Here is a 16,187-nt window from a genome sequence, read left to right as displayed (position 1 = left end):
TCTCCATTTGACTAGTATGAGTCTTTACACTTTAGATGCTGCTAATTCATTGCGCGCTGGCAAGAGAAGTAATAGCGTAGCATTTTCTCCTAACCTTCACCTGTTTGGCAGGAAGTGGATGGAGATCTAATGGTAGTTTTTTGTGTTATTTCCATCCCTCAGGTATTTAACCAATTCAAAAAATAGAATTCTATTCCTCTGATTAGTTGTCAACAGCTTATTTTTCACTCTCTGTGATTATTTTGCTGTTACTTACTATCCGGATTTTGCTGTTACTACCGGATTGTTACCAACTGGAAGAGGAGTAGGAGGAGGATTGTTTTAAAAGGTAAAAATTAATAACAAACCACCCCTGTCTCAAAAACAGCTTTAGGATGTCTACTTATACCTCCTCTCTACTCTCCAATTAAAGTATATCAGTGCTGATTAGGGAAAATGTACGACTGGGTAACTGAATACAGACACATGATTGCACATCCATCAATAATACAGGTTGTCCCCAAAATGTATATACATTGTAAAAGCTGATAACTTAATTTAAATTCCCCTTCCCACCCACCCTCAGGAGTTTTATTTATTTATTGTGTCAGAAGCAAGTTGAGAGTACAGTTATATTTTAAAACACAAACAATGTTAAAGACTTGGCATTATACTAAATGTCCTTGGACCAGAAGCAGACCACTTGGAGTGCCTCTGGTGTCATTGTGAGAAGATCCTCCACTGTGCATGTGGCAGGGCACAGACTGTATTGTAGTAAGTGGTCTGTGGTTTGCTCTTCTCCACACTTGCATGTTGTGGACTCCACTTTGTAGCCCCATTTCTGAAGACTGGCTCTGCACCTCATGTTGCCAGAGCGCAGTCTATTCAGCGCCTTCCAAGTCACCCTGTGTTCTGTGTACCCAGGAGGGAGTCCCTCATCTGGTATCACCCACTGATTGAGGTTCTGGGTTTTAGCCTGTCACTTTTGCACTTTCATTTGCTGAGGTATTCCTGCGAGTATCTCTGTAGAACTTAGAAAACTATTTCTTGATTTAAGACTTTGGCGTGCTGGCTGATATCCAAATGGGATGGACCGGAGATGTCAGTGCCTTGGTCCTTTCACTATTGGTTTCTACTTCCCGACGAATGTCAGGTGGTTCAATACTGGCTAAATAGTATAATTTCTCCATTAGCATGGGGCGTAGACATCCTGTGATAAAATCCAGCCCCCAGGTTAAACCCATTTGAATTAATAATGTAAATTTGTAAAATAATGTAAAATAATTAATAACTGTAAATTTGAAAATGTAAGTGAAATGCAAAGACAGTTTAGGAGGGAGTTTCAAAGAGATCCACTAACACAAAATACATTTTGAAGTGCTGTCATTGGAAAGTTATATTTCAAGGTTATTTCATGCTATTTATGAAGATGATCCAGATTGAAGAGTTGAGTATTACGAGTGGTACTTAGCATGATGTGTAGAGGAGGCACACTTTCCAACAAAGATTGTGTGGAGTGATGAGGCAACATTCAAATTACATGGTTCAACTCAACTCTTGACAGTGCTTCAACATGTTTCGGACAGACATTTTTGAGATACCTACCTCACGATTCGGTTGTCTCACAGATTTTCTTGGGTCTCAGTGATACGTTTCTAGTCCTCTTTCTTCCTTTGTGGGGCTTGTTGATGTCCGTAGTCTTTCAGAACATTTCTCATAGACATCGATTGGATTCAAACTTATCTCTAAGGGCTCTTTTAGACAGCAACAAATCACGGGTTTTAGTGAGGAGCAAAAAATTCCGGGACTTCAGGAGAGGTCCACATACAGACCTGTTTGTCCCGGGATTTCTGCCTCCGCTGTCCAGATTTGATGCTTTGTTCTGAGATTTAGTCTCCCAAGATCGCTGCTGCAGGACTTCTGCCAGAAACTGACTTTTTTTTTTAAAAAAAAGAACTCTCAAGATGTGGATATGTGGAGATTTGGATATGCAAATCACCGCAAAAAGTTCAGTTCTTTGTCCTGGCCAGAAAAATGTGCCCTCCAGAAGTTTCATGAAATATCTCCCACACAAACAAACCTCATGAGGAAGGACCACGTCTGCCCAAGTCCACACTGCACAATCAAACAGAAGCACACACTTTCAAGCCAGGAACAGAATTTTGCGATTATTGACTGATTTTAGAGTCTAGCTGCCTGGCCATTTGTCTAGACAGATTTGGTTGTTTACTCTTGGCATCAAACAACAAGTAGCTACTTCTGAGTTACACATGGCTGTTCCTGATTGCTCTTCTTGTGAAAAGATGTACAACATTGACTAGGAGGCCACAACTTTGTCCTGGCCAGAGAAAATGTGACCTCCACACATTTCATGAAGTTTCTGGCACACAAACAAAGTTTTTGCCTTCTACTCATGAGTTACCTTTTTTTTTAGGAACCGACCAACCAGGAACAAACATCTAAAACTCAAGAACAAACCCAGATAAAAATCCTGTGATTTCCAATTGCAGGGACATACAGATATGCAAGGATCCGCATATACGGCTCAAAACCACGATATTCCTGTACCCGGAAATCTCACACTTTTTTTCCTTTTGTAGCAATTGCTTCTGCATTTACAGGGAATGGTGTCTGGCCACTCTCCTGTTTGCTGCGGAAGCTCCTGGGATAAAGGTACTGTCTGGACAGGCCCTGAGTTGCATTGGTGGATCTCTTTGAAACTCCCTCCTAAACTGTCTTTGCACTTCAACGACATTTTCAGTAGCATTTTAAAATGAATTTCCTTTGTCCAAAGCTTAGTCTGGTTTCCATTATTAATTCCAATGGGTTTAACTTGGAAAAAAATCAATTAAGCTATCAGCTTTTAAAGTGTGTACACATTTTTGGGACACCCTGTATATACATGCCTCAAGAGTCTCCTTAGAATGTATGCAAAGCTAGATAAAATGGCCTTGTAACTAGAGCTCTCAAAAACAAGTAAACACCCTCTTTTAATGTCAGCTTTCTAAAATAATTATTTCTCACATTATGACTTTATTCTTTCGCTAGGTCTCTCCTTTAACATATATGAAGGTCAGATCACAGCCTTGCTTGGACATAGTGGAACAGGAAAAACAACATTAATGAGCATTCTGTGTGGATTGTGCCCACCTTCTGACGGTAAGCACCATTGGAACATGTTTGTTCTGATATCTGTGGCCTTCTTTTTTCTTTTGGCCTCCCTTGCCCATTTTTTTTTGTCTTGAAAACTATTAATGGGATTTATAGAAATTACAAGTGGAATTATTTGACCTCCAGACAGCCAACCTCCTGCTGCACTCTCAGTTTTGCTATTAGCCAAGCCCAGTGATGTTTGTTTGATGCTAGGGGTGCAAAACTCCTTATTTTTCAAATAGCAACTGTCTGCGCAATAGATCAAGTTCATATGCAGTCAAGTATTTCTACATGTAACTATTTGTCAGTAAATCTGGATAAGCACACAACTCCTTTGTTGCGCCAGCTCCACTGGCTGCTAATTAGATTCCGAGCACAATTCAAAGTGCTGGTTTTAACCTACAAAACCCTATACAGTTCCGGCTCAGTTTACCTCTCCGAACGTATTCTCCCCTATGAACCATCAAGACTATTAAGATCTTCTGGCGGGGCCCTGCTGTCAGTCCCGCCACTTTCGCAATCGTGTCTGGTGGGAATGAGAGACAGGGCCTTTTCTGTGGTGGCCCCTCGGCTATGGAACTCTCTCCCGATTGAGATCAGATATTCCCCCTCTCTCCTGTCCTTCAGGAGGCTGGTGAAATCCTGGCTATGGAAGGAAGCATTCCCAGAGTAATGGTTGAGACCGGCTACAGAACAAAGTTATCAACCACACATATGGACTGAGTTGGACATGATTTTATCTTGGCAATTTGGCTTATTTGTAATTTTAATCTATATGTATTTTAACTTGTTGTTATTGTATGATGTTTTTAGGCTGTATTATTAGCATTGAATCCTTGCTGTGAGCCGGTCTGAGTCCCTCTACGGAGGTTAGAGAAGATTGGGATATAAAGTTTTAAATAAATAAATGAACGTTCTGTGTGGATAGCTATTTGACTGGTACTCTCCTCTCTCCCTATTTTCTCATGCATTAGGATTTGCAATGATATATGGATGCAAAGTTTCTGAAATAGATGAAATGCTGGAGATGAGAAAGATAATAGGAGTTTGCCAGCAATTAGATGTATATTTTGACGTGTTAACAGTTCAAGAGAATTTATCAATTATCGCCTCAATTAAAGGCATACCTCCCAATGATATGATACAAGAGGTGAGCAGATCAAATGAAAAGTATATATACTGCATATATTGATTTTGATTGAATCTTCTTGTTAAGTTTTAATTTATTCTGGTATTCCAGGCTACTGAAAATGAACACTGAAAATAATAATGTTGAAATACATTCATGGTCTATGTATATTGACTGATTTGTTTCACCTCCTTGTTTTTTTTCTGTCTCTCTTTAACTCCTTCTCTATCACAGGGCATTTTTATTTGATTGTCCTGCGGTAAGGGAGGGAGAGATAAAAAGATATGAAGAAAAATAGCAAATGGGGGATATATTTCCACCTGTAACTTAATCTTTAAAAAAAAAAAAAAAACCACCTCAGGGGCCCTAAATGGAGGCTAAAACAACAACAGTATGTGAGGAGAACATTCTAAGTACTGGCTGTAATTTATTGCCTCTCCCCAAAATTCCCTCCTTTTTTTGTAATTTTGCATTATGTTTTTTTGAAATACCACTGAATACTTATACTGAATACTTTGTGCTTATCTTATTAGGTCCAAAAAGTTTTACTAGATTTGGACATGCAAAACATTAAAGATAATCAGGCTTCAAAACTTAGTGGAGGACAGAAAAGAAAACTGGCAGTTGGATTTGCAGTACTTGGAGATCCAAAGGTAAGTTCTGTTAGGACTGAGTGAACATACTCTTGGTTGCAACTGAGCTGCTGCAAGGTCCATCATTAGGCTCGTACTAGGCCAATAACCTCACAATATTGGGTTTGTTATAAACTAGTCATTTACTTTCATTTTCTCTCAAGCGCTCAGTCTTATTTCTATTTATAAGTAGGTTGGCTATGGGTCCAGAGCTAGCATGTACTTATTTTTCTAATGTACTAGTATGTAATACCTACCTGTTACAGCTTCAAGAACTCAAGTTGTGCAAATGGAACTCTGAAAATTGTCATAGCCTATTACAACATGGAAGAGGATGAGATAGAGGTACAGCCTGTGAGAAGGGTAGAAATCAACATATTTCTCAATGAATATTTTCTTGAGGTGAAATAAACTATCCCTGGGACCAAGGAACTTTGGGAAAAGTGGGTAAGACCATTCTCCAAGACAGTTTTCCAAAAATGTCTTGGATCGAAGGATATCTCTCTACAAAATCAAGGCATTTGGAAATATGCAGCTGCGACCTCCCATGACCACACTGAGACATGCAACCCATTAAATATAACCAGGAGCAGGTGAATGATAACTTTGTACATGTTACAACAGATGAGAAGCCACCAGTCATTGGGTTAACCATGCCACTGGATGGAGAACTCATTCTATGAAAACTGTGTGTTGATGGGGTGTTCACTGACCTACACACATAAAACACATTCATGGACAGACAAAAGTCCTATGGCAATCAAGAAGTGGTGATGAGAATAGGACTGTGAAATCTGGAAGCCCCTAGCAACAGAATGTCACATGGCCAGTGGATATGGAGTCATTCGTTCTACCTCAAGGTCCGAGGCAGTTGAGTAGTTCGGTAGCTATATCCACGACTTAGTAGTCCTATTTAGTATTCAGTCTGCTCACCCTATATGGGGAGCGGGCTAGAAAAGGTGCCCTAAGCATAGTCTGACTCTCTTATCCCTGACTGAACTTCTGCATCAAGAGGGGGTCACCACCCTGCAGTCAAAAAAGAAAAATGAACTTTGAAACGTGGAACATACAGACATTGCTGGATAACACAGACAATGAATGCCCTAGACACAGGACTGCTGTTATTGGAAGGGAACTAAGGCACTTTAACATCAATATTGTAGCACTCCAGGAGACACAGAAAGCAGAAGAAGGACAGCTGAAGAAATCCAACACTTTGCAGATGTCCATGATTCACAGGGATTCTCTAAAGCCACGAAGGTCATCTATGGCCCAACAAATCATGGCATGCACCCTTTACCTTCATCAGATGGAACCAAGCTTCTGAAGGATAAAAAAATCAATTGCACTACATTGGAAGGAGCACTTCCATAACCTTAAACACAGCTCCAATGTGGCCAAAGAGGCTCTCTCACAAATCCAGTAACAACAGACCAGGGATGGGCTTGCAGCACTGCGTTGTTTCGAAGCAGTCAGCAAAGCCAGTGGACCTGATGGGATCCCCTTTGAAATCTTTAAAGAGGATGGACCTGAAGTGACACAACTCCACCAACTCATTGAAAAAGTGTGGATGACCAAGACCATCATCACCCTTTTTAGAAAGGGGGCGGCACAGACCATGGAAACTATCTCCCTTTTAACCTCTGTTGGGAAAATCCTTGCAAGAATCCCTTCAAACTGCCTTCTACCTATTTCAGAAGACATCCTCCCAGAATCCCAGAATGGTTTCCTCTCCTCCAGAGGAACAGTGGATATGATCTTCACTGCATGACAGTTCCAAGAAAAATGTAGAGAACAAAATGAACTTCTATACATGGCATTCATTGACTTTGCAAACACATTTGACACAGTGAATCACAATGCTCTCTGGACCATCCTCCTAAAAATTGTATGCCCTGATAAATTCGTGAACATTCTATTGCTCCTCCATGATGGCAACAGACTTGGACAGCAGTGACTCCCAAAGTGACACATTTAAAGTGGAATCAGGTGTCAAACAGGGATGTGTTATTGCCCCAACCTTATTTTCCATCTTCATCACTCTGATACTGCACATTGTTGATGGGAATCTTCCCACCGGTATGGAAATTCCCCTGTCAGACAGATGGCAAGCTATTTAACCACAGCAGACTGAAAGCCAAAACTAAGATCACAATAATGTCTGTTATAGACCTCCAGTATGCTGATAATAATGTACTCTGTGCTCATTCAGAAGACCTACAAGCCAATATAAACATATTTGCAGAGGCATACAAAAAACTTGGCCTCTCACTGAACATCGCGAAAACCAAAGTGCTCTATCAGCACACACCAACCAATCCCTCTTCAATGCCAGAAATGCAGCTTAATGGTGTAACATTAGAAAATGTTGACCATTTCTGCTACCTTGGCAGTCATCTCTCCACAAAAGTCAACATCGACACCAAAATACAATACTCTCTGAGCTCTGTGAGTGCAGCATTTTTTTCAAATGAAGCAGAGAGTGTTTGAGGATCGGGAGATTCGTAGGAATACCAAATTGCTTGTTTGTAAAGCTATTGTCATCTCAACCCTGTTATACGCCTGCAAAATGTGGACCATCTACAAATGTCACTCTCAACTTCTGGAGCAATTCCATCAGCTTTGCCCCCTAAAAATCCTGCAAATCTCTTGGAAAGACAGGTAGACAAATGCCAGCATTCTGGAAGAAACAAAGACCACCAGCATTGAAGTGATGATCCTCTGCCATTGCACTTTGCTGAACCGGCCACGTTGTCTGAATGCCCGATCACTGTCTCCCAAAGCAATTACTTTACTGTCAACTCAAGAACTGAAAATGGAATGTTGATGGACAGGAAAAAAGATTTCAAGATAGGCTTAAAGCCAACCTTAAAAACCGTGGCGTAGATACAGAGAACTGGGAATTCGAAGAGGTACAAATGGAGAGCAAAAGGGAGAAATGTGTCAAGAGAAAAGTGTGTCAAGCCAACCCTTGTCGGAACCACCTTCTATCTGGAAATCGATGTCTTCATTTTGAAAGAACATGCGGAACAATAATAGGTCTCTGCAGTCGCTTACAGACCCACCACCAAAACCTTACACTTGGAAGGCAGTCATACTCAGCCGTGAGTGATATAGCCTATTATTATTATTACTCTTAGATGAAGCAACTGCTGATTTGGGCCCGTGCTCTTGACATTCTCACTGAACAAAGAATGCTGACTGACTTCTGGAGTATGCACCGAACTTCCAATGAACTGCTCATCCTTCAGTTGGCATGTGCCTCCCCCATTTTAATGTCACCAAACTTTGGATTTTCCTTGAAACTATTGATGTTTGCCTCTTGCATTTGCAGTGTTCTCACTCCATAAGAAATGGCACATAGCTTTGGGATCATTTCAATCCATATTTTTAAATCATGGTGACACTTTCAAGTGTTTAAGCATGCACTATTAATAATCCCATAATGAAGGAATGTTTGTGTCCTTACAAAAAAACAAACAAACCTGGTCTTATGTTTTCTTTTCCTTGTCTAATATGTAGGTATTACTCTTGGATGAACCAACGGCTGGCATGGATCCATGCTCTCGACATACAGTTTGGAACCTCCTGAGAAACGGAAAAGCCAATCGAGTGACAGTGTTCAGTACCCATTTCATGGACGAAGCAGACATTATTGCAGGCAAGTTCAGTTAGGCGCCTACCTGCTAAATGTATCATAGTCGTAGTTAACATGACACTTGGGAGGTATAGACATCTTGAAGTTCTCTTACATTGTGTATTTTATAACAGTGGAGGGAATCATGTTGCCCTCCAGATGTTGTTGGATTACAGATTCCTGCATTCTTAGCTAGCGTACTCCATGGTGATGCTTGTTGGGAGTTGCAATCCAAGTTCTGAAGGGCTTCATGATTTCTACTCCTATTACACAACTAGAATGATTAAAAGTGTCTTTTCTTCTTCTGTTTCTAGATCGGAAAGCTGTGATTTCCCAAGGAATGCTGAAATGTCTTGGCTCCTCTCTCTTCCTTAAGACAAAATGGGGGATTGGTTACCGGTTGAGGTACCTTTTAGTAATCTGCAGGACTGTTGTTATATGTTATAATGCCCAAAATCTCATAAAAGTGTGAGCTTCTCTCAAATTCACTGAAATGGTGACCAACATCTAGGTGGATACTGTTGAATAATTCTGATCTGAATTCATATTTCTAAATAATGACTAATCCTTTATCTGAGTCTTGTTTCTATAAAGCAGAATTAGGGAAACTCCAGTCCAAGGGCTAGATTCAACCTATGAGAACTTCTCTGTCCCACTATTAAAAGTCTCTACTGATATCAATGAATGTGTCTATGTATACAAAATACTATGTAATCACCCTGCCCACTGCCCCAGCCTGTTATTTATTTATTTATTTGCAGTGGAGTACAAGCAGAGCAGGAGGCCTTTATAAGGAAATTTTACTTTGTGTTGTTGAAGGCTTTCATGGCTGGAATCACTGGGTTGCTGTGAGTTTTCCGGGCTGTTTGGCCATGTTCCATAATAATAATAATAATAATAATAATAATAATAATCTTTATTTATAGCCCCCCACCATCTCCCCAGTGGGGACTCGGAGCGGCCAAGTCCGAACAACAAGTTACAATAAAAATAAAACCAAAACACAACTGAAAACGCAAACAGTAAACAGCAACATCATAATAAAGTAAAACATGCAAATATATAACAGTATAAAGTTACAATAGACACAATCACAATGACAATGGTCAGGCTGCATGTAATGATTAAAAGAGAGACTAATTAAAACTAATTTAAAACTCGGGCGGGATAAAAAGAGACAGATTATAGCAGGGATTGAGGAATCAAGCTTTCCCACAGAGGGGGAACGACATATACTCCAATGACAGAACGTTGAGGCTAAGCAGTAATGTGGGATTGTATACCTACTCTCCAAAGGTGCAGCAGAAGAGCCAGGTTTTAAGATCCTTTTTAAAGGTTTCTAGGGTAGGGGCTTTCCAGAAGCATTATCTCCTGACATTTTGCCCACATCTGTGGCAGGCATCCTCAGAGCTTGAGATGTCTGTTGGAACCCAGGCAAGTGGGGTTTATATATCTGTGGAATGTCCAGGGTGGGAGAAAGAACTCTTGTCTGTTGGAGGCAAATGTAAATGCTACAATTGGCCACCTTGATTTGCACTAAATGGCTCTGCAGCCTCAAAGCCTGGCTGCTTCCTGCTTGGAGGCATCCCTCTCTGAGAAGTGTTAGCTGACCCTGACCACCTCTGTGGGCTTCAACAGCCTCTGCCCAGTCCAACACGGTAGCTGCCATAACGGTCCAACCTTTGTGCACTCCCAAACAATATGCTGTGTCCAGATTGGTTCACCAGGTGCTCCTTCATGGCCAGCCTCTCTGACTGATCCACTCTGCAGTGCCTTTCATGTTCCCCTATTCGTGTTTGGGCACTGCGTTTGGTGGTCCCTGCATAGACCTGTCTAGAGCTGCATGGCACACAGTAGACGCCTGCAGAGATGAAAGGTGTCAGACTGCACAGAGGGACTGTTGAAGTCCACGGGCATGTGGACAATTTCGGCAAAGGGGAGAAAACAATGAAAATGAATGGAATTTGGCTGCCAAAATAAGGACAATGGACAAAGAGCAGCGTTCGAGGAACAGGGGAATTCCAGAGAGGAGGCAATCAGGGCTGGCTGTGGGTGATGCCTCTGGGTAGGAGGCAGCAAGGCTTTGAGGCTGCAGGGCCATTCAGTGCTAATCAAGGTGGCCAGTTGCAGCATTCACACTTGCCTCCCACCCTGGATATTCCACAGATATATGAGCCTCACTTGCCTAGTTTCCAGCACATCCCTCAACCTCTGAGGATGCCTGACATAGATGTGGGCAAAACGTCAGGAGAGAATGCTTCTGGAACATGGCCAAACAGCCCGAAAAACTCACAACAACCCAAATTTTACTCGGCTAATTTAAAAACTTGATGGTCTTGTCAACAATAATGGTTACAGCCTTGTATTTTTGTCTGTCCCCATCTTAGTATGCACATAGACAGGTATTGTAACACCGAAGGCACAGCCTCTTTGATCAGGCAGCACATTCCTGAAGCCAGCTTGTTAAAGCAGAATGAAGAGCAACTTGTATACGCCTTACCTTTCAAAGACATGGACAAGTTTTCAGGTACAGGTCAACTTTCTATTCAGTAGTGAAATGTGGGGAGCAGATCAAGAAAGTGATCAAACGAAATAAAGTTACAATTGAAGAAAACTCAAAGAGGAACAAGTTCAGCTAAACAGTCTTTGATTTCATGGGAGGGAACAAAGCCTAGTCAAAGCCATGGTATTCCCTGTAGTAACCTACGGATGTGAGAGCTGGACCTTAGGGAAGGCTGAGCGAAGGAAGATCGATGCTTTTGAGCTGTGGTGTTGGAGGAAAGTTCTGAGAGTGCCTTGGACTGCGAGAAGATCCAACCAATCCATACTTCAGGAAATAAAGCCCGACTGCTCATTGGAGGGAAGGATACTAGAGACAAAGTTGAAGTACTTTGGCCACATCATGAGGAGACAGCAAAGCCTAGAGAAGACAATTATGCTGGTGAAAGTGGAAGGCAAAAGGAAGAGGGGCCGACCAAGGGCAAGATGGATGGCATCCTTGAAGTGACTGGACTGACCTTGAAGAAGCTGGGGGTGGTAACGGCCGACAGGGAGCTCTGGCGTGGGCTGGTCCATGAGGTCACGAAGAGTCGGAGACGACTGAACGAATGAACAACAACAACATATGAGAGGGGGAAACAGTGGTTATTTTATAAGTAATGTATATGCAATTAATCTTCTTTAAACTAAGTAGCTTAAATAAGGTAACATTTCAGAGCAATGTAATGAATTGTATTTCCATGTTTATATCACCAGTTGCTGTTTTTGCTAATGATGCTCTTTTTAAAATGATTGTTTCTATTGTTAATATTTAATACTGTTACTTTTTCTGATAGCGCTGTTTGCTGATCTAGACGGTCATTCCCATTTGGGTGTTATTTCTTATGGAGTTTCTATGACAACCTTGGAGGATGTGTTTCTCAAGTTGGAAGTTAAAGCTGAAATTGAGCAAGCGGGTGAGAAGCCACTATGCAACCTTATAATGTTTACATAATAATAATAATAATAATAATAATAATAATAATAATAATAATAATAATGTATGATCACAATGGAAAGGTTAAATATAATCATATTTCACTGTGTTTTAATTTTTAAAACTAATTTGTCGTTTGGGAATAATGAAGCAAGATCGCATTCTTACGAAGTGTTTAGAATGTGGATAATTAAGATTGCAATCATAATCATAAATAATTCTTAATAAACTCAGTAGGATGTTTGTTTTTTAAAGATTTATATTCTTTGAGTGTGCATGGTAGAGGTGTGGGAGTCTTGAGTTTGCTCTCCTTAGTGTGTCATAATTATTTTTGTTACCTATTTTAATTACGGTTTAAAATACATAATTATGGAGCCTTGGGTGGCGCAAAAAACGCTTGTGCCGGCAGGACTGAAGACCAACAGGTCGAAGATTCGAATACAGGGAGAGCGCGGATGAGCTTCCTCTGTCTGCTCCAGCTCTCCATGCGGGGGGGACATGAGAGAAGCCTCCCACAGAATGGTAAAACATCAAAACATCTGGATATCCCCTGGGCAACATCCTTGCAGACAGCCAATTCTCTCATACCAGAAGCGACTTGCAGTTTCTCAAGTCGCTCCTGACATGGAAAAAAATTACGGTGACTGCAACTTTTCTTTCTTCTCTGTAGTTATAGTTGAGGCAAAAGAATATATGAAGGTTGTAATCTTCATATATCAGGTTTCTTCCAGGTTGGAACATATATGCCTGAAATGTCATCTGGACATCTCAGGCTGATCTGTTTCCTAGTCCACATTATGTGGTTGTGTAGATGAGGCCTATTAGAAAGAACTTTATCCTCATACTGAGTACACACACGGAGATGAACTTGCATTCCTGGCATACCTTCTGTCCACAAAAAGCATATGACAGAATGCTGTTCCCCTTTGGTGCAATTTATAAGTTTTTTAGCCATCTTCACCACAACGTGCGAACTGTTACACCAAACTGCAATGCCACCTGGCTTGCCAGGCAGCAGTCACTTGGCACTCTCAAACATGACCAATTACTACTCTTCCACCAAAAATATAAAAGTGTGGAAACTTTTTGAAGAACCCTCATATATTTCTAACTATATTCTAAACAATATAATTTACATTCTGTCCTTCTATGTGGATAGATGTGTAGTGTTTGTATGTTAATGGCTATTGCAATAAACCCGCAAACTGAGGGTTATAGAACAATGATCTGTTACGAAAGGGATCATATGTAACTGCCTACTGTCTTTCTCAGATTTTGGTGTTTTTGATGCTGAGCAAACTGAAGAGGAAGCAGATGGAAAATCTGTTAATGAGGTAGAGCAAAGCCTGCTCATGTTATCTGAGACGAAAGCTTCTACTCTAAACACTAAGGAACTTTGGAAAAAACAAGCCTTCCAGATAGCAAAGGTTCATTTTCTTAGCCTCAAACGTGACACTAAATCATTGGCTGAAATGTAAGTATTGCTAGTGTTTTTGTGTGTGCAGTGCTAAGAATGTCAAGTGTTACTGATGTGCCTTTAGGTCAGGCAAAAAAAGTGTGGTCTGATGCCTCAAAGTGCTTCAGATTTTGCCTCATATATTTGACCAAATATCAGTATTTGGTCAAATCAGTATCATATATTTGACCAAATACCTTCTGGATCTGTGTGTTTCAAATCCATGATATCTACCAAACACTGGCCATGCTGTCCTATGCATAAAATGACTGGGCATGGCATCCTATGTAAACTAAGGCTCATGGGCCAAATACGTTCTTCCAAGGTCATTTACCCAGCCCTCCCCCTAAAGTTTAGACTTAGGATTGCCCTTAGTCCAAAACAACTTGAAGGCACAGAACAACAACAATCCTAATTAACTTGACTATCTCATTAGCCAAAAGCAGACCCACACTTCCCATTGAAATACTGGTAAGTCTAGGTTGGTTGAATTTGTTTTTGTTAAATGTTGTATTTTTTTTATTTTTTTGCACTACAAATAAGATATGTGCAGTGTGCAAAGGAATTTGTTTGTGTTTTGTTTTTTCAAACTATAGTCCACCCCCCCCCCCCAACAGTCTGAGGGATCATGAACCATCCCTCTGCATAAAAAGTTTGAGGACCCCTGTGCTAAAGTATTCCCATGCACACTGCTGCTATTCAGCAATATGGGATGTGATCACTTTTGGGGGCATCTGCAGGGGGTCCCAGAATAACGGTTTCCCCTTGTCATTAAGTCTAGTCATGTCCAACTCTGGGGGGTGGTGTTCATCTCAATTTCTAAGCTGAAGAGCCGGTGTTGTCCATAGATGCCTCTTAGGTCATGTGGCTGGCATGTCTGCAGGGAGCACCGTTACCTCCGCCCCCGAAGCGATACCCATTCATCTACTTACATTTGTATGTTTTTGAACTACTAAGTTGGCAGAAGCTGAGGCTAACAATGGGAACTCACTCCGCTTCCCAGATTTGAACTGCCAGCCTTCTGGTCAGCAAGTTCTGCAGCTTAGCTGTTTAACCTGCAGCCCCTAGCAATAAATAAATACCCCCCCCCCCCCGCAATCTAAAATCTAAAATCGTAATACATGACACTATTTAGGCCCTACCTCCAAATAATGTGTGGTGCATCTTTTAAGTAATTTATCACATCCTAACTTTGAGGGGAGGTTGCAGTGAGGGTGTGGTGAATTGCAGTCTCCTTATAAAGTGAAGCATTCAAAAGTATAAAGCCTGTTAAAAGTAAAGTGTGTTGATGTGTGCTGGATAGACAACATGAATGAAAACTTGGCAAAAGTGCTTTTACCTCAGAATAATTTTGCCTCAAATTTTAATAATCTCAACATAAGGGTTTTCTCCCATTTGTTCTTAATTATTAAGAATAAATAAGAATTTTCTCCCATTTATTTTTAATTATTGCCATCGCTATAGAGGGACGCGCACTTCTGCCTATGTTCTATGCTGGTTTGTAACTCTTTTCATGGTTAGTATCAGCCTCTCTCTATGTATTTCCCTTCAGTGGAACAGTGCATTAACTCTTTCACATCCTTTTTTATGATGGAGGTTCTAATGCAAGAGAGTACATTCAAGATAATACAGTACCAAATAGTTGTCTTAAGAAGAATGGACAGCATTTGGCCCTCCAGATGTTATTGGACTGCAACTCTTATCCTAACTTACATAGTCCATAGTGAGGGATTATGGGGGTTGTAGTACAAAATATCCAGAAGAACACAGGTGACCATTATTGCTTTACGAGAAGAACAATATGTGTATTGTTGAAGGCTTTCATGGCTGGAATCACTGGGTTGTTGTACGTTTTTGGGCTGTATGGCCATGCTCCAGAGGCATTTTCTTCTGATATTTCACCTGCATCTATGGCAGGCATCCTCGGAGGTTGTGAGGACCTCACAACTTCTGAGGATGCCTGCCATAGATGCAGGTGAAACATCAGGAGAGAATGCCTCTGGAGCATGGCCATACAGCCTGAAAAATTTACTACAACCCAGAACATTATGTATTTCACACCAGAAGCAACTTGCAGTTTCTCAAGTTGCTCCTGGCACGGGGGAAAAAAACTTTTAAATTTGTTACAAAAGATAAGTGTTTCTAGGAAGGAAAACATTTGTTAACCCTCTTTTTTCCTTTTCAGATGCTTGTTTTTTATAGTATTTCTGATTATAGAGATGAATATTTTTAATATGTATCACCGGCACTACTTCAAAAATGCTGTCAAACTGTCTCCAGACCTTTACTTCCTTAAGCCGAACGAAGATTCCCATAAGTACAAAACCAGCCTCCTTGTTCAAAATGTCACAGGTAAGAAGTGGAAAACAAAAATTACAGAATTGAATTTTAGTTGATCTACTTTCATGAATGTTCCCTCTTTTTCATGTTTTAATCAGGTGATGAAACGGAAAGGATACTTGCAGTATCCACTGCATAATTCTAGCAGTATAATTCTACTTTAATTACTATGTTTGCATCTTTTGGAACTGGGATATATAATTTGGTTGGGCACTGTTATTGTTATTATTATTATTTAACAACAACAACTTAATTTTATACTCCGCCGGAGGGACTCAGGGCGGCTTACATGGGCACAAGCCCAAAAAACATGATTAAAAATATAACACACTAAAAAATAAAAACAACAGCACAACACAGAATAAAACAACATTACAACAGAATAT

General features: G+C 40.6%; 1 protein-coding gene across 2 annotated transcripts in view; it reads left to right on the top strand.

Moving 5' to 3' along the window:
• The window catches only part of LOC132767752 (cholesterol transporter ABCA5-like), a 79,535-nt gene that overhangs the window by 34,338 nt on the left and 29,010 nt on the right, over nt 1–16,187 (top strand). For both annotated transcript variants that reach the window (XM_067464230.1, XM_060763037.2), the window contains 9 exons: nt 3,028–3,138; nt 4,107–4,282; nt 4,795–4,914; nt 8,416–8,554; nt 8,845–8,935; nt 10,918–11,057; nt 11,866–11,985; nt 13,278–13,479; nt 15,647–15,813. In XM_067464230.1, the coding sequence (XP_067320331.1) occupies nt 3,028–3,138; nt 4,107–4,282; nt 4,795–4,914; nt 8,416–8,554; nt 8,845–8,935; nt 10,918–11,057; nt 11,866–11,985; nt 13,278–13,479; nt 15,647–15,813 (1,266 nt within the window). The remainder of the gene's footprint in view (nt 1–3,027; nt 3,139–4,106; nt 4,283–4,794; nt 4,915–8,415; nt 8,555–8,844; nt 8,936–10,917; nt 11,058–11,865; nt 11,986–13,277; nt 13,480–15,646; nt 15,814–16,187) is intronic.

This window comes from Anolis sagrei, chromosome 2, assembly GCF_037176765.1.
Source record: "Anolis sagrei isolate rAnoSag1 chromosome 2, rAnoSag1.mat, whole genome shotgun sequence".
NCBI lineage: Eukaryota > Metazoa > Chordata > Lepidosauria > Squamata > Dactyloidae > Anolis > Anolis sagrei.
This window is presented reverse-complemented; position numbering and strand designations above follow the sequence as displayed.